This window comes from Rhincodon typus, chromosome 4 (assembly GCF_021869965.1).
Source record: "Rhincodon typus isolate 14 chromosome 4, sRhiTyp1.1, whole genome shotgun sequence".
In the NCBI taxonomy this organism is placed as follows: domain Eukaryota; kingdom Metazoa; phylum Chordata; class Chondrichthyes; order Orectolobiformes; family Rhincodontidae; genus Rhincodon; species Rhincodon typus.
In genome coordinates, this window is record NC_063335.1 from 10,358,006 (window position 1) to 10,376,562 (window position 18,557).

Sequence of the window (18,557 nt, forward strand, 5' to 3'; positions counted from 1 at the left end):
ATCATAATGCAGAAAATTTACCAGACTCAAATAAGATTGAGTGATCAGGAAATTCAAATTATTAGAAATGACTAAACTCAAAAGTTATAGCTAAGAATGGCAGGCATCCTTGTTTACAAGCACATATATAAATCGCTGTCTCAAAAAAAACTGCCAGCCCATACCAGTTTTGGAGTAAGGTCCAATGGAAAATTTGCTAGGTGCTACAATTAATTTGAACAAAAATCAATTCATAAAGAAAATTTTGGTACCTTTGACTTTTGGAACATGGATTGGGAGTGCATGGATCTTTGGATTTACAGGGTCCGAATTCAAATTGATTGTCTTGCAGTCCAACACATCTTGCAATACAAGCACTTGGGTACGTACGTCCATTATGAGCACAAACCGGTACAAACTGGTCAGCACAGTTACAGGGAAGACCTACAAAATAATTCATAAACAGTGTACTTGGTCAACATATTTTGTTATAAATCTTAATGCTTGTAACAGAAAGATAGTCTGTTATTTTGGCTTTTTGCTTACTCACACAGAATTGATTATTATACCATTCACAAACTTTGACATTCCAAATATGTCCCTAGGGCTTGAAGAATAACAGTCTATTCACCTATAGCACAACTGCCTTGGTCATTGCTTACAAGTGTGAACATCTTGCACCTTAAGATCCAGTAAAATCACCTGCATTTACCCCCAACTCCCAGCTTGAATCTTTAACAACCATGCTCACAGAGACTTGTTGTCAGACAAAATTCATAACATTTCACTGCTTCATTTTTCCATTTTAACAAGTTAAAGAGACAATCTGAAAACATAATCTTAAAATCTCACATTTGTAGCATACTTCCAACTCCAGCAGCTCCAACTCAAACAGATTTACTTTAATTTCAACTCTTATCAATGAGAAACGACAATTTTAACATTACTTGAATGAGCATATGGACCTTTTTAAAATCTCATTTTCTGTAATGTTTTTATAGATACACGAAAAGGAATTATATTGTTGAGCTGTTTGAGATGTGTAAGCTGTAGGTTTTTTCACACAGGTTCAGTTTAGAATTAAGTTATTGTTGTGCACATGTTGTATTTGCTGTGAGGTCTTTGGCCACTGTATACAACCAGATGAATTGGAATAAACTCAGACAGATTCCTCAATATTTTGGACTACTTGTGCAAGTTCAAAATTGGGGATACAAAGATCACTCAAGCTTACAGATAAATTGGGAGGAAACAAGTCACAAATGAGGCATTGGTACCTTATTGAGCAGTACAATACTCTTCATAAATGGACATTTTTTCGTGTTCAAACTGCTTCCAGATCATTTGTGCATGGATGGTATGATTATTTTGCAGGGGTGGGTAAAAATATGAAGTGTGTGCAGTTTTCCTCTTTTGTGGACATTCATAATAGGAATTCTTTTAATGAGCGGACACCAGGTATTTTAGTGCTGCACATTCTCAGTCAGTGTTTGTTAGAATCACATAACACAATTTTCCAGTTCTGCTTAAAACCTGCAGAGATTTATGGATTTCATGCGCTTTACCATTTAAATAAAGCCTCAAAGTATTAAGAGTTATGAGCCTCAGAGCAGTTGATATCACTGCAGGGTACAAAGGGAGAACAAACATTTCTTGGCTTATATACTCCAGGAAATGATCACTCTGCAATTACAGGGGATTCCAGAGTACAACGGTCAAGTGCAGCACTTGGCAAAATCAGAAGTGGTAAGAAATGCACAAAATTAGACACTCATACTAGCTCCCTGGAACCAAGATTAACAGGCTATTCACCATCAGCACAACTACCCTGGTCATTGTTTACAGGCATATCTTGCACCTTCTTCCCAGTAAAACAGCCTGGGCCACCCTTTAAAATGTCATCAACCAAGCCATCCAGGCTTTGTGAGCATGGCACTAATCGGTTTGATCACTGGTGAGGATGACAGCACAGTGAAAAAGTGCAGCTCACAGCATATCCACAGTAGTTTTGTGTCATAAACTTTACTAGTAGAACTTATATTTTATTCAAAATATATTCATCAATTTAACTTAAATTCCTCAAATGGCATAGTAAGATTGGAACTTGTTTCTCTAGAACAAGGCCTCGGTATTACTAGTGACATTACCATTACGACATCAATCCTTTATAAAGTTAAGCAGGTTAATAAGAGGCTAGAAACATGATCCAGGACACAGGGTATCAGGTTCCTCAGGTTTTGAAACAATAAGGCCCTGGTGTAAGGTGGATTGGCAATTAGTGGGAAGAAGATGAAATGGCAAATTTGCCCTTTTACTAATGAATTGATATTTTTCACGAAGAGCTCCCCAGGGGTTGGGTAATGGCACTCATGTCTTGATTTATATTAATGATGTGGATCTTGAAGTGTAGGGGACAACTTCAGAATTCGCAGATCATATAAAACTTGGAAAAACATAAGCAGGGACGTTAAGCTGAACCTATTCAAGACAAGAATAAGACCTCAGATAGAATACTGTGTACAGTTCTGGTAGCCACCCTTTAGGAAAGATGTGAACACAATGGAGATGGGGGTGAAAAAAAGAGGTTTATGAGAATGGTTCCTGGGAGAAGAAAGTTGGAAAAGTTACCTTCTGTTATGAAGATAGATTGGAGAAGTTATGACCATTTCTCTTGGGGAACAGAAGGCAAAGTGGAGATTTGTCTGATGTTTTCTACGTCATGAGCAAGCCAGAGAGAGTAGACAGGGATAAACTGTTCCCGCTCATGAAAAGATCGAGAATAAGATTTAAACCAACTTGCAAAAGTAAATGTGATGTGAGAAAAGTCCTTGCAAGTGGATCAGGTCTGGAATACCTTTACAAGTGTACTGGAGGCAGGATAAATCACTACATTCAAAGAGGGCATTAGACGATTATTTAAATCAAGATAATCTGAAAGGTTATGGGAAAAGGGTGACAGAATGGTCTTAGAGGTAATACCTAAAATGATCATAACACTCAACATAGAAATTGTATCCAGTACATATGGGATGCATTCTTGCTGCCAAAGGATGCAAGAGGGGAAAAACAGCAGACACTTCAGCCACAGTCTGTTTATGGCCCTTGGACATGCAAGTAGGCTAAAGGACTTGTAGATGATAGACGCCAGGCCCCAATTCAAACAAAAAGACATATTAGGAGTTGGGAGGTCATGTTGCTGCTGTACAGGACATTGGTCAGGCCACTTCTGGAATACTGTAGTAATCCGGTCTCCCAGAAAGGAAAGATGTTGTGAAACTTGAAAAGGTGCAGAAAAAATTTACAAAGATGTTGCCGGGGTTGGAGGGTCTGAGCTATGAGGAGAGGCTGAATAGGCGGGGGCTATTTTCCTGGAGTGTCGGGGGATGGGGGGTGACCTTATAGGTGTTTATAAAATCATGAGAGCATGGATAGGATGAATAGTCAAGGTCTTTTTCCCAGGGTAGGGGAGTCCAAAGCTAGAGGGCACAGGTTTAAGTTGTAGAGGGGAAAGATATAAAAGGGACCTAAAGGGCTGCTGTATGTATGGAATGAACTGCCAAAGGAAGTGGTGGAGGCTGGTACAATTACAACATTTAAAAGGCATCTGGATGTGTATATGGATAGGAAGGGTTTAGAAAGAAACACTGGCAAATGGGACTAGATTAATTTGGGATATCTGGTCGTCATGGACAAGTGGGATTGAAGGGTCTGTTTCTGTGCTGTACATGAGGACAATTTTCTGGTTTACCTTCTTGGAAAGTTGTCTCCACTAGAAGCAAGCACTTAAATTAATTCAGCAGTGTCATCACAGAGTGAAAGTATTAGCCGTAAAAAGGTACCATGAAAAATTACATCCAAGCGTCTCTTAATGGCACATCTTTGAATTTTCTCGACACACAAAGTTCAAGACAACCTTAAGAATAATAAATTACTTTGTAGTTTAATTTTCAAAAATGTAATGAACTTATTAAAATTCTGACCTGTGAACATACTCCGATCCGTTTGAGAACTGTATTCACTCAAACACTGACGATTTGAGCAAATTAGGTCCCCAGCAAAACATGAGCATATGTTGCAGTCCACTTTGAAAGATGTTCCATGACCTGTGGGAAAAAGAAACAAAAGCATTATGAGAGATTCAGAGAAGTTTTGACCATAATTGAAGGTTTTTTTTTAAAATAGAGTCTACTTCAAAAACGTTCAAGATTATTGATTTGTTGACACACGCTTTGGGATACTTCAATGGCAACATGGTCACCTGACTCATGAGACTATGGGTTCAAATCCCACTCAAGAGACTTCAGCACATAAAAAGAGCAGCCATACCTGTTTACATACCATCAGCGACTGTAATTCAAAATGGAATTTGTTGCTGTCTATAGTTTGGGATGTCCCTAATCAAACTTATTCTTGCTACATATTTACTATTCCCATTAATATTATTGACCAGAATTGCTCCGAAGTAATGAGGTGATTTTGACAACATGATCGAATTCTGTCAAGAAACTTCAAATTAGTCAGTGGCAACAGAAATTTTAAAATGTTTCATTTTTCAAAGTACTATTTCAATTTATGCAAGGTCATAACTTTCATTGTAGCAAGCACCTTAACCTGTTGGCGAGTCACATATCAGATTTCTCATGAGAGATGGATAAGGTCTACATTAACAGTCAAGCTGTAAAACTACTTAAGTTCCCAGACCTCTAAAATGTAAAAAGGAAACAAGTTGCCTGTGCCAATTAGTTCTCAGATCAGAGAGGTAGATTCTGATTGGCCTGATTCTACCTGCCTACTCCAAAAGTTAACTGCTTCTGCTGCATCTCCATGACAATTACGGCCCAACCAATCAGCCACCCTCTTCTCAGAGTCTGAGTTGTATAGCACGGAAACAGACCCTTTATCCAACTTGTCTGTGCCAACCGGATATCCTAAATTAATCTACTCCCATTTTTCAGCTTTTGACCCATATCCCTCTAAACCCTTCCTATTCATGGACCCATCCAGATGCCTTTTAAATGTTGTACCAGCATCCACCACTTCCTCTGGTAGCTCATTCCATACACACTCCATCTTCTGCAGGGAAAAGTTGCTTCCTCGGTCCCTTTTATATCTTTTCCCCCATCACCTTAAACCTATGCCCCCTAGTTTTGGACTCCACTACCCTGGGCAAAGGACCTTGGCTATTCACCCTGTCCATGCCCTTCATGATTTTATGAACCTCTATGAGGTCACCCTCAACCTCCAATGCTCCATGGAAAATAGCCACAGCCTGTTCAGCCTCTCCTTACAGCTCATGCCCTCCAACCCTGGTAACATCCTTGTAAATCTTTTCTGCTCCCTTTCAAGTTAAACAACATCTTTCCTATAGCAGGGAGACCAGAACTGAACACAGTATTCCAAAAATGGCCTAACCAATGTCCTGCAAAATGTTATACTCAATGCACTGACCAATAAAGGCAAATGTACCAAATGCCTTCTTCACTACCCTGTCTACTTGCAACTCCACTTTCAAGGAACTATGAACCTGCACCCCAAGGTCTCATTCCGTATAAAATCGCTTCTCTATTTTCAAGCCAGTCTCTTCAGTCCCAGTTCTGAAGGCAACGAAAAGTTCTCTTTTAGCAATGCTGAGATTTTGTGCAACTCAGTTTGCTATTTATAATGATTAAGAACTGCACAGAAAATTTCAAGGGCCTTTCATAAACGTGAGCTTTATTTATAAATACAGTGAAAACTGCAATAAATGTTGCACTATTGTATTTCTGATCAAAATTGCACCGGAGGTCTGCCCATGGTGGATACTCGATTAGTCAATATGGAGGATACGATGGCAAAGGTAGGAGGACGAAGTTGGCATTAGGTTGGTATAAGGGACAATGGGGGTGGTTGGGGTGCATGAGTGTATCAAGGTGGCTTGGGGAGCTTTTGGGGTAGGAGTGGGGCCTAAAATTTAAAGAAACAACTGCAACAATGGTCAGCCTTTTATCTAGCGCACCTCCTCACTCAGCAGATCGTGCGCTCACAAAACTATATCCAGGGACAGGAGGCCCAGCTCCATCTGCACCTCAAACCACCGGCAAAAACTGGGTCTGACTGGGAACCTTCTCCCAAGGAAGCTGGGAAATTCCCTGACCTATGATACCTGCTTCAGGAATAAATCTTCAGCCCTAACTACTTAGAAATAGTAACAAAACTCCAGGAAAACATTAGTTTACATCATTCTACCAAAGCATAATAAAGACGCAGTTTACAACTTAAAATATCTCATTCTTTTCCCATAGTAACAGTACATAATGTGTTCTTTGTTTCTTTACAGCATTAGAAACAGCGGTTACTTTTGTTAAGACAAATAAAATAACAGTAGGGTTGCTCACGAATTCAGTCCCCCTCTTGTTTCGGGGCTTTAAAACTGATCAGACTCATGCCTTGACTTATCTGCAAATCTATTTTTAGTGGCTTCAATAATACGATACATTTATAAATTAATTCATGGTTTGTACACCCATATCATGTGAAACCAAAACTTACTTTTCCTCTGGCCTCCTACAATGCAGGTTTTTTGAACGTCAATACAAGGCATCTCCAGACAATTTTCCAACCGTCCACTTGGGCCACAAGTGCACACCCTGTAACAACCCATTTCTCCATTTGCCACAGGAAGCTGAATCAGGGTGCCCTGCCGTACAAGGAAATCAGAAGCCTCTCCCAGCTTGCATCCTGAAACAAAAATTTCCTTTCTTGAGTATAGACAACAATGAGGAAAACAAACATCACTGTAAATTTCAAATAAAAGGTATGTCTGTATTTGCATTTTGTAACTAAACTGAAATCAGGTACAACTAAATTAAACTGCAGTCACTTCATTACCACTGTATTATGCATTTGCAGCCATGTCACATATTTCCTGTGTTCTAGACTGATGAAACTTGATCACACATGCACCCATGCTTAATGCTTTATTTTCAACTGGCCTTACTTCTCTTAATTAAGCTGATCAATAGTTACAAATAGTGCTAGAAAAACTCTGCAAGTCTAGCAGCATTTGTGCTGAGAGGAGAATTAATGTCGAATCCAATATGAGACTAGAAGAGTCTCTAGCACTTGAGTTTTATTTCACACATCCAGTACTTTACTTTTATTTGGACAATACTGCAGTTAAACTTCACATAAACTGAAGAGGGCAGATTAAAAAGAGTTAGCAAGGAAACCTGGAACTAAGAGTACACAAGAAGGACTCAGACAAGTGGGTAAGTGGGGGAAAGAGAGTAAGAGGAAGTGCACAGAAAATTAATCATCCTGCCAATAGTGGCAAACGTTAAGGTCTCTCCAACCGTTGCATTTAGAACGCATTCTGACCTATACACAAAGGTGATAATTACCCAGGAAATTAAACTTCTAATTGGGTGATTTGTATTGCTTCTGATACTGAGAGAATGTATTACTGTGTGCTCAGGATTGGAGTTTTGGGCTCCAAGTGCAATACTTACCCAAGTATTGTCAATTTGTTTAAATTCTGGTGCAATTCAGTGATTGCATCTCAACGTCAACCCTCCCTGCCCAATCCAACATATGCATCAACCCCCACTCTAATTATCTAGCCGTGAACCCAACGATCCACACTCCAACAACACCCCCACCCAACCTGACTACCAATGCTCAGACTGTGACACATTCAAGTGTCCTTCAAAACACCCATTCATTCATTCATCCACTTGCTCACCACCAAAGGTTCACCTTTTTAGGATTACAATTCAGATGCAGTAGATAAAATGACAAGACAGTGGAAACAAAACTCCTAGGTAACTGTATTTAAAAATATCAATCTCAAAAGAACAGAACAGACTTGCACACATATACAAAACATGGATATCCATTCCAATTCCACCCCATTAGGTTGCCAAATGAAAAAGAACATGCATAGTAAATGCAAACACTTCTTAATTATCTTTGTTTGGTGACCAAGAGAAAAACTGCAAGATAAGAATGCAGAGAGAGAGCCCACTAGTTAGCAGCACTAAAAATGAGAGTCCCAAGAACTTAATACTACATGTGTTTACAAAATCCTGTTTGCAACTGTTTAATTCTTCAAAATGTTGTGCAATCCTGTTAGGACTTTTTTTAAAATCACTTCAATCAAATTATGGACACATGTTGCTTACCACTTGTGGGATGTGGGCGTCGCTGGCTGGCCAGCATTTATTGCTCTTCCTTTGTTGCACTCAAGAAGGTGGTGGTGAGCTATCTCCTTGAAATACTGCAGTCCACATGTCATAGGGTGACTCAAAAATGCCATTATGGAAGGAATTCCAGGATTTTGACCCAGAAACAGTGAAGGAATGGTGGTATACTTCCAAATCAGGATGGTTAGCGGCTTGAAGGGGAACTTGCAGATGGTGGTGTTCCCATCTATCTGCTGCCCTTGTTCTTTTGGATGGAAGTGGTCGTTGGTTTGGAAGGTGCTGTGTAAGGATCTTGTATTGTCATTACGGAGTATCAGTGGAGAATGTGGATGTGGTGCCAATCATGTGGGCTACTTTGTCCTGGATGGTATCACGCTTCTTGAGCATTGTTGGAGCTGCACTTATCCATGCAAATGGGGAGTATTCCATTACACGCCTAACTTGTTCTTGTAGATGATGGACAGGCTTTGGGGAATCAGGAAGTGAGTTACTCGCTGCAGTATTCCTAGCTTCTGAACTGCTCTTGTAGCCGCCGTGTTTATGTGATGAGCCCAGCTGAATTTCTGATCAATGGTAACATCAAAGATGTTGATAATGGGGGATTCAGCAATGGTAGCACCACTGAATGTCAAAGGGTGGTAATTAGATTGCCTCTTATTGGAGATGGCCATTGCCTGGCATTTGTGTGGTGCAAATGTTACTTGCCACTTGTTAGCCCAATCCTGGATGTGGTCCAGATCTTGTTGCATCTGACCATGGATGAATTTTGGTAAGTTTTTCTTCAGGCTTCTCTCTGAGAGCTGTTGTAAGTTCTCTCACACTATTTTCTGCCACCCACCTCATTAACTACGCACTCTCCTCTACAATGCCCCACTCATCCTACCCTCTTACTAGATGCACCTCTGCCAGAACCTCCTGGCACCGATATCATCTTTAAAGTCCATACAACAGGTCAAGCTCTGCCAACCAGGAGTTGCCACCATACACATAGTGGGAGGGGAACAAAAAGGGCTTCTCAGGGCACGTAGGTGGCACAGCTGACAATTCACTGCAAATGCAAGTACACATTTGGAAATATAAATTGCTATTTTAGAATCAAGCCACACAGGTTAGCCATCCTTCGTGTCATTCCATCCTAGGACTTTGTATAAGGGAATGCTGCTCTTTCCCCAGCGTCCAACATAGGCTAACATCTTCTCATTGTTCAACATAGGCCCATCAAATACTGGAAAGTCAACAAACAGCTAAAAACATTTACTTTGAACTAACCACAGCAAAAGCAAAGAAGAACAAACAAAAGCTGCATTTACATCTGGGAACAGATTTACTTCAGGACTGCTTGCCTTTCAAGCACCAACACATTTTCAGTCAGTGAGTGATCACTGCACTGTTGTAATCGCCTGAAATGATGTTTCAATTAAGTCAAAGAAACAGAGAATAGAAGCGGAAAATAGGGTCTTCGGCCCTTTAAGCCTGCTCCACCATTAAATATGGTCAAGACTAATCATCCAACTCAGTATCCTGTTCTAGCTTTCTTCCGATATCCTTTGAGCCCTTTAGTCGTAAGAACTATATCTATAACTTTCTTGAAAGTCTTCAATGTTTTTCCTGAACAGTTTCCTGGAGCAACTAATTGCACAGACTCACTACTCTCTGGTGATAAAATTCCTCCTCATCTCTGGTCTGGTTTATGGCACTAGAACCTACACTGCTCTATCATGCTGAAGGTGATGTTTCTCCTACTCAGTGATTACATATTCCTCCTCAGAAGGCAGATGCCACTCTCCCAGCTGTACAGAGACCCTGGAGGTTTGCACAGCAGCTGGAGAAATTAGAAGGAACTCAGACTGTGAGTCACCTCATTCACTCAAGTACAGGAAACACACCTTCAGCAGGATCATCTGCTGCTCCGCAATGGCCCTGGTCAGAGAATGGTCTGCAATGTACTTACACTCTGTTTCAGTCAAGGCGTTGTGTAATGGAGTCATCAGCCATGTTTGCTGTGCTTAGCTTTTGCCTCGCAATCCTTTTAAGGCATTTGGCCCTGGAAACGAGTCAGGAATACGAGAGTTCGAGGATTTCCACATCATGACAGTTTCCGGAGTACCTGGCACAGACTGGCTAAAACAGTCTGACGATCACAGTTGATTCGTACACTGATGGAATGGAATCTTTTTCTGTTCATGGAGGCAGCTGTGTTCTGATATGGTGCTGTTAAGGTAATGTGCACAGTCTATTGTGCCCTTGACCTGGGGAGAGCCAGCTATATTGGAAAAGCGTACTGCCTAGGCTGTTGCACTGACCTTGTCATGGGAAAATGAGATGAAGCAATCTGATCCTGCTCAAATTGCATTGGTAACAGCCTTGATACATTCATGAGCTGAGGGTTGAGATCTCACACAGGTCCCCAGTGGAACCTGCAAGCAGTAAACTGCATTAAAAGTTTAGCACAGCTGTCACCTTGATGGCTACCAAGATAGGATGGCATCCATATATTCATGTTGCAGGTCCCACTCCAGTAGTTGGTATAGTTTTGAGTATGCCCAGGACATCCTTAGTCTGGGGCAACACTACACTTCATTGATATGCCGGAAGTAGCAGCGAGGATAATAGATTTTGGGCTTCTTGTACCTCCTGTGTATCCTGAGATGAGCTACAGCGGTGATATATTGATGGATCAGCCTTCACATCGCACTCTGGGCTTCTGTTGGTCTACAGCCTATTGGCACATTGGTTTCTTCCCTATTTCTCTGCATCGTCTTTGCACCAAAGTAATAGGTGATAACTCTTGCTGGGGCTAGATGCATTGGTCATGCTTCCAAGAAAGGAGATATGTGGGAGATAATAGAGATCAGATCCTTGCTAACGTTAGGAGTCAGCATTTGCATCAGTTACAAATGCTAGTTTAGCACACTCCTCCATACAGTGGGAAATAGAAGACTCGAACAAGGAGGGCCATGGAATGCCACTGCATAGAACTTTGACATAGGTACCACATTCCAATGAATGCAGTACAAGCCATGTCATGCATGTCCAGTAGGAGGTTAAAAGATTACTGATACCTTGCACTCCCACCCTTCATATCACCCAAGAAAGTTAGTATTGCATATAAAAGCATTCGACAAATACTTACAGATCAAGGTAAGAAGAAATCAGATCTGTGCTCTTGTGCAGCTTATGAGATCTTGCATTGTCTTTGTGGACTGTGAACTGCAGGTGCCACTTTTAAAATGGATTGTGATTACTTCTGCTTCAGAGATGAATATGATCAATCTGCAATGACCAATAACATGGTCGTTTGCTTGTGACCAGGATTTGTATCCCACACAGCTGGATACCGCATGTATTTCACACGCGGGGCACTTTGACTACAGATGACTTTCAACCTGTAATGTGAAAGTGCTCAATTAACATAATTGCCCCTAGAAGGGCCTCACATTGCTTACAAGTTAAGTCTGAGGGCTCAGACTAGAAAAGAATCACTTACTCCATCTGCTCCAGGTGTGGTAGCAGCCATAATCCATTTCCTGCACACATTTACAATTCATATGAACATGGAAGGTCACAGTGAGTCTACAGGCTTAGCCTGTTAATGTAAGGCCCACTTCCTAATCTTCTATTTATCTTTTACTTTGCAATCCCTGTTGAGCCCAGCAGTATAAAGCATCCACATTTCCCCTCACCTCTTCAATGATGACTTCTTCCACCAACACCGTCCCCAAAGCCTCAGCCCAATGGCTTAATCATGCCAACCACTGAACTGCACTGTCCCCCACACGGAGGCCAGTATGGTCATGACCATCCGTAAACCCCCTCCTGCGTAACCCACATTCTGTGAATCATTATCATCTCTCCACTTCATAATTATGGTCTCCTCTGCATCCCAGAATGCAAACTCCAATTCCCAGAATTTACTTCCCTAATTTCTCTACCACTGAAGTGGCCCTGACAACCCAGTGGGACCATTATTGAGTTGACCCCCAGGACAAACTACAGTCCGACTGATTTGGGCAGTCAGCACCAACTGATGACTGCCAGAGTCTTGGCTGATATCTGCGCAGCTTTCCAATTGTCTTACTGTGACTCCCTGGACTGAGTACATGGGACTTGCAGGACTGACCAAGGCGTTCTTCCTGGACTGTTGTGATACGGATCCCTGATCGTCCCGAGCAGCTGACTGACCATGTTCATGTTCCTGGCCTGATACTGGCCAATGAGCTTGACTTAGTGCACTAAGATACCCTGACTGAAAACTGTCTACCTTGGCCTATTGAGGACAATTCCTCTTAGATTCTGTAATATGGCCATTTGGTTTATGCACATGCAATGTGTTTGTCAAATATGCTGATGACACACACTACAGTGGATTGCAGAGCATGGTTCCACTCAGCAATTTGTCCACACCCTTGACTGATCACCGCCAACAGCCATGTCAAGCCTGGCTTTACATCAGTACTGAACAGCAAGTTAGTACAGTAAGCTCTGGCTGACAGGACAAAGCACGAAAAGGAAAGGCAGAGATGCGGTGAACATCCAAGTAGCTGCATCATATAACAGTGCCAAGAGAGCAAAAGAAGAGTGTTGAGGAGAATCCTGGTCCAATTCATGAGATGGGTGCCTGCTCTTGCATGCAAAATCTCCTGGCAGCAACATTACAATCAATATAGTGTGGAACTGGAGGAACGCAGCAGGTCATGGGACATCAGAGGAACAGGAGAGTTGACATTTCCGGTTTACACCCTTCACTCAGTCCTGATGAAGGGTATAAACCCAAAACATCAACTTTCCTGCTCCTCTGATGCTGCCTGACCCGCTGTGTTTTTCCAGCTCCATACTGTATTGACTCTGACTCAAGCATCTGCAGTTCTTGCTACCTCCAAGCAGCATTACAACAAAGGTGCTGGTACACTTCAAAATGCAGAGCTATATTTTAAGTGGTTGGAGATATGTCATGAGGATGTGGTGAGGCTGGTACATGTTGGATGCCAATCTCCATTTATTGAGTGTATGGGCAGTCATTACCCATAGAGCAAACCCTGAGATGTTACAGACTGCAGTCCAAGACAGAGGCCTGGAGGAGCACGAGGGAAGCTGGAGTTCTGACTTTCATGTCTGGAACTGTCACCGTCTAGTTCCTATCCAGCAGTTGGGAGAATAGGAAACTGCATGCCAATGAGGTGATATTAGGTAAGAATGACTGATTAATTAGGTCCTTCATTGCTCACTTGTAGGATTACAAGAACACCAGATGCCTTTTCCCCCTTGATGTAGAGAATTTCATCTTGACTGATCTCACACAACTTTCTCAACTGACTTACCAATGTCAATGCCATTCAGGGGGCTGGGATGATTCCCCCCAAGTAAAACTAAAATTGAATTCAATTTTATTGAATTTTCTTCAGAACTTCCAAATAGCTTTCTTGATCAATACACAGTGTGACTGTTTCACTCAATACAACAATAAATTTGGTTCCTTGCTTCTAGACTAAATCTTCACTTTTGGCTGTACTGAATTATAGTTTAAGCTTTTGGAACTGTATTTTTATCTACACTGCTTGTTCACTAAATTATCAAAATCTTTCTGAACCAGATTGTTTTGCGCTTCATTACTTGTTCTATCTCCAATCTTCAAACATGAAGAGCTTGAATTTTTGAGTTATTTATGTTATGGTATATAATAAAAACCAAAACTAGTAAATTGGGCTTGTTTCATATTTTTCATGAGAAGATTAAATGAACTGGAAACAGTGGAAGCTAGACCAGCTGTCCCATTTTTTACTGTCCTTAAACACTTTAATTGAAGTCCATGTCACAAGAACTTTAACTTTCTCTATAATCAGAATCAATAACGAATGAAGAATTTGCAAATGCTTTGTCTGAAATGGCTGTCAGATGGATTATCCAACACAAAAGGTTATTTTGAATAAAGGAGCTCTTCCTAGTATCTGTTTCAAAATTACTTTTCAACAATTTAAGAGTACATTCCTGTCTTACTTTGAAGTGACAGTTCCAACTTACTGTTGCCAAGGTGGTTAGTTGGAGTTCGGAGACTTTCTGCCTCAATGCTAGTTCACTAAACTGTCAAAAACAGAAGGTCAATGAAACAGTGTCACCTGGCCTGACAGCCTCAGATTCATCAGTGCCCTCAGTCACCACTGAAGACGTCATATCAGCTTTTTTGAGAGAGACCCCATGGAAAGCGACTGGCCCAGGTGGAGTCCCTGGCTGTGCGCTCAGATCCTGCACATACCAGCTGGCGGGAGTATTTGCTGACATCTTTAGCCTCTTCTTACTATGATCTTAAGTCCCTACCTGCTGCAAGAAGGCCACTATCATCCCAGTACCAAAGAAGACTCATGCAGCGTGCCTCAATGACTACCACCCAGTGGCTCTGACCTCCATAATTATGAAGTGCTTCGAGAGGTTAATCATGGCTCATATCAACTCCCAGCCTGCCCTGATCCCTCGCAATTCACTTACCATTGCAACAAGTCTACAGCAGACACCATCTCCTTGGCCCTACACTCATCCCTGGAACATCTGGATAACAAGGACACCTACGCCAAGCTCCTATTCATTGAAGGTGGAGTGTAGTCAACACTATAATTCCAACCAAACTGATCTCCAAACTCTAAGACCTAGGTCTCTGCTGTGCCCTCTACAACTGGATCCTCGACTTCCTGACCCACAGACCGCAATCAGTGAGAATAGGCAACAACACCTCTTCCACAACAATCTCAACACCAGCATCCCACAAGGCTGTGTTCTCAGCCCCTTACTATACTCTCTGTACACTCATGACTGTGTGGCCAAATTTTATCCTAACTCCAATTACAAGTTCGGTGATGACACCACTACTGTAGGCCATATGTCAACCAATGACGAGACGGAATTCAGGAAAGAGACAGAGTGCTTGGTAGCATGATGTAAAGATAACAATCTCTCCCACAACGTCAGCAAAACAGCTGGTCACTGACTTCAGGAAGCAAGGTGGAGAGCATGCCCTTACCTCCATCAATCAAGCTGAGGTGGAGATGGTCAAAAGCGTCAAGTTCCTTGGAGTGATGATCACCACAATCTGTCTTGAACCATCCACACTGAAGCGACAGTCAAGAAAACACTACAATGCCTCTGCTTTCTTAGGAGGCTAAGGAAATTTCTCATGTCCATAAAAACTCTGACCAATTTTTATTGATGCACCATAAAAGGCATTCTATTCAGATGCATCGTGGCTTGGTACAGCAACTGCTCTGCCCAGGGCCGTAAGAAACTATAGAGAGTTGTGAACACAAGTCCATGACACAAGCCAACCTTCCGTCTATTGACTTGGAAACAGTAAGGACTGCAGATGCTGGAAGTTAGAGTCAATAAATGTGGAACTGGAAAAGGACAGCCAGTCAGACAGCATCGAGGAGCAGGAAAGTCAACTTTTCGGCTCGAAACATTGACTTTCTTGCTCTTCAGACACTGTCTGACTGGCTGTGCATTTCCAGATCCACATTTATTGACTCTTCCATCCATTGACTCCATTTATACTTTTCACTGCCTCGGACAGGCAGCCAACATAATCAAAGACCCCTCCCACCCTGGTTACAATCTCTTCCATCAGGCAGGAGATAGTAAAGCTTAAGTACGGATACCAACAGATTCAAGAACAGCTTCTTTCCTGCTGTCATTACACTTCTGAATGGACCTCTCAAATTTCAAGTTTAATGTTGACCTCCCGCTTTGGCCTCTTGTCTGCAGCCGTAACATTGTATTCCTCGCTCTGTTCGCTCCTCGCCTTTATGCACTTTGTACGTTATGATGTGCCTGTACTGCACGCAAAACAAAACTTTTCACTAGGTATGTGACAATAATAACATCAAATAAAATCAATGCTCCTGCCTCAGGAGAAACTCACCAGAACGGTAAAGGCTTTGTTGTCGAGTGCAGGTGCAGGACAGAATTGGGCCCATAGCCCCTGGACAGAGATCAAATGCTCCAGGTGCCAAGACAGGCTGTTTAAAAAGGCCTGGCTTGATTCTGTTGGACTTCATCTACTTGTTTTGTCAAATACCAGGCCCTCTAGCCTTCATGTCTTATAGCCGCTTCTCAACCATCTCTATCCTCAACCTAATCCATCCCCATTCCCATCCCTGTCCTCAACCATCCTGAACTTAATCCTCATCCATGACAGATTATGCCAGCTCCTGGTCCTATAGCCTCAATGCCAGCTTATACCAATACCCACTATTCTTTGCACTTACACCCTCCATGCCAACTCACCCAGTATCCACCATCAGCAGACCTCGGGAGCCATGCTGCCATTAAACAAAGTTCAAAAAATTTTTAAAGCCTTAACTGTAGTAAAGAAAATCTGAAATTCACGATAACCCATTCAAACCATTTAACTATCAAGTAGTTAATCCCTTATAAAGCAAATAATCCTACATTCATAACCTCACATTGAGGATTGTTAATCATCACAAACCTATCTGAATCATCTATCAAACTGTTAATTTAGGATCTCTGACTGAGATAATGAAGGTTGTGGAAAACGACTGAACATTAATGACACCATGATGCTAATCCTGAGGACAGGAGTTCCTGAACTGTGGGTCATGATCTCCAGAGGGGTTACAGGATGAGGTTTGGGTGCTACAGCCTCCGAGTCAGCAATTACAGTCATGGAGCTTGGACTGAGTCTCAAGAGCTGCCAGGATATTTTAAATGTTTATGTTTTTCTTTTCTGTCAGTGATTGTGGCTTATTCATCTTTTCCCCCCGGCCTATTCAGTGCATACACAGCCTGATTAAAAAACCCCCGAGTCTTCACTATTTTAAGATCATAAATAACCTTAAACAACTCTAAATTTCCTGTCAAAAATGTCACCCATTGCCAGTGAACAACTCTTAACTCCAACCATTCAACCATTACTCCACACCTTCTACCCTAACCTGCTTAATAATTATCCTTTCCCACCATCCCCGAAACCCTAAGTCTTTACTCTATGGTCACACAAAGCCTGAGGCATTGAAATTAGATCACATCAGAAAAAAAAATGCCTATGAACTGCTACTGTAATTGTTATAACAGATTTTTTTCAACTCTCAAGGACAGAGAGTCTTTAAATTTTCTTTCAAGGGAAAGAGATTTAAACACTTTGCAGCTTGACATTCCTACAGACTTTATCCACGCACAACTGCATTTACAATTATTCCATAATTTGCGATTCAGCACTGAGTTCAAATTCATTGCTGAGTTCATGTTTTCCTTTCATATTCGTTATATCCCAACTTTATTCCCTACTGCCAAAATGAGTTCTGTCAGAAATGGAGGTGAGTTTCTGGGTGTGGGTGTCACTCACTATTTTTGTAAGTCTGCAGAATCTCCCTGACTCTACAAAAATCCAGGTCATAGTCAGCGTTACTTCAAAACACCATTCCATTTTATTGATGACTATTTAATATTTTACACAGTTTTGATAATCATTGAAAATCATTTTTGGAAGCTGCAGAGTTTCAGCTTCTCATTTGTCGCCATTTCACACCCACTAAGTAAATAGCAATTTCAAATACTACAAGTACAACCATCATAAACTGAACATCAAGCCTGTTGTGGATTTCTTCATAACCTCAGGTCTTTCAACAGTGGAGAGTATAGTCTGATAAAGAGATTGTGCATTTCCTGCAAAAGTTTTTAATGGATAGGGTTTCTTCCACTTTGTAATCCTTACATTCACATTTGAAAAGTCGAAATATGTTTGAAGAGCAATGCTAGCTACGTCTATAAATTGACCAGTAATCCATCTTTCCTGAAGAATGAACCAAATAGCCTTTGGAAGATCATGAAGTCTTAAAAAGACCCCTTTTGAGTTTGCTCCAATATAGGGAGTGGCATTATGAAAGAGACTGGCAGTGGGCAACAAGGTAATGTAGCAAAAAACACAAGGTGGGGGGGAATCAGCAGAGTGGCAGACACAATTTTCAACAATGCCTAATTACAGAGGTCTTTTCAGTGAAACTTCATTATCCAGTGAGAACAAAAACTCAATACCCTAACACTTACCTGGGACACACAAGTAGGGAAGACAGTCTTGTCCAGGTTGGCATCCCTTTCGATTTACCTCACACACATGGTTATTGGGGCACACATTAGGGTTACAAGGATGAATGACTTCTTCAACAATGTTGCGGAAAGGACTTGGAGCTTTCAAAAATATAAATAATAGAGTTCCTGAGATACATCTTGTAAAAGAGTATTCATTCTAAGCAGTCACTTGGTAGTACAGAACTTGAATAAGTCTTAAAAGGGAGACATATTACCAGAGCATTTTGTCTTACACTCACCAGGACAAATGCAAAGAATGCAAAATAGCAAACATTCAAAACTATTTATACTACAGGAGAAGGTGGT

General features: G+C 41.4%; 1 protein-coding gene across 2 annotated transcripts in view; it reads right to left on the reverse strand.

Annotated features, from left to right (window-relative positions):
* The window catches only part of reck (reversion-inducing-cysteine-rich protein with kazal motifs), a 166,182-nt gene that overhangs the window by 25,158 nt on the left and 122,467 nt on the right, over positions 1 to 18,557 (reverse strand). For both annotated transcript variants that reach the window (XM_048596336.1, XM_048596337.1), the window contains 4 exons: positions 18,210 to 18,350; positions 6,508 to 6,696; positions 3,960 to 4,082; positions 252 to 423 (listed from right to left, as the gene is read on the reverse strand). In XM_048596336.1, the coding sequence (XP_048452293.1) occupies positions 252 to 423; positions 3,960 to 4,082; positions 6,508 to 6,696; positions 18,210 to 18,350 (625 nt within the window). The remainder of the gene's footprint in view (positions 1 to 251; positions 424 to 3,959; positions 4,083 to 6,507; positions 6,697 to 18,209; positions 18,351 to 18,557) is intronic.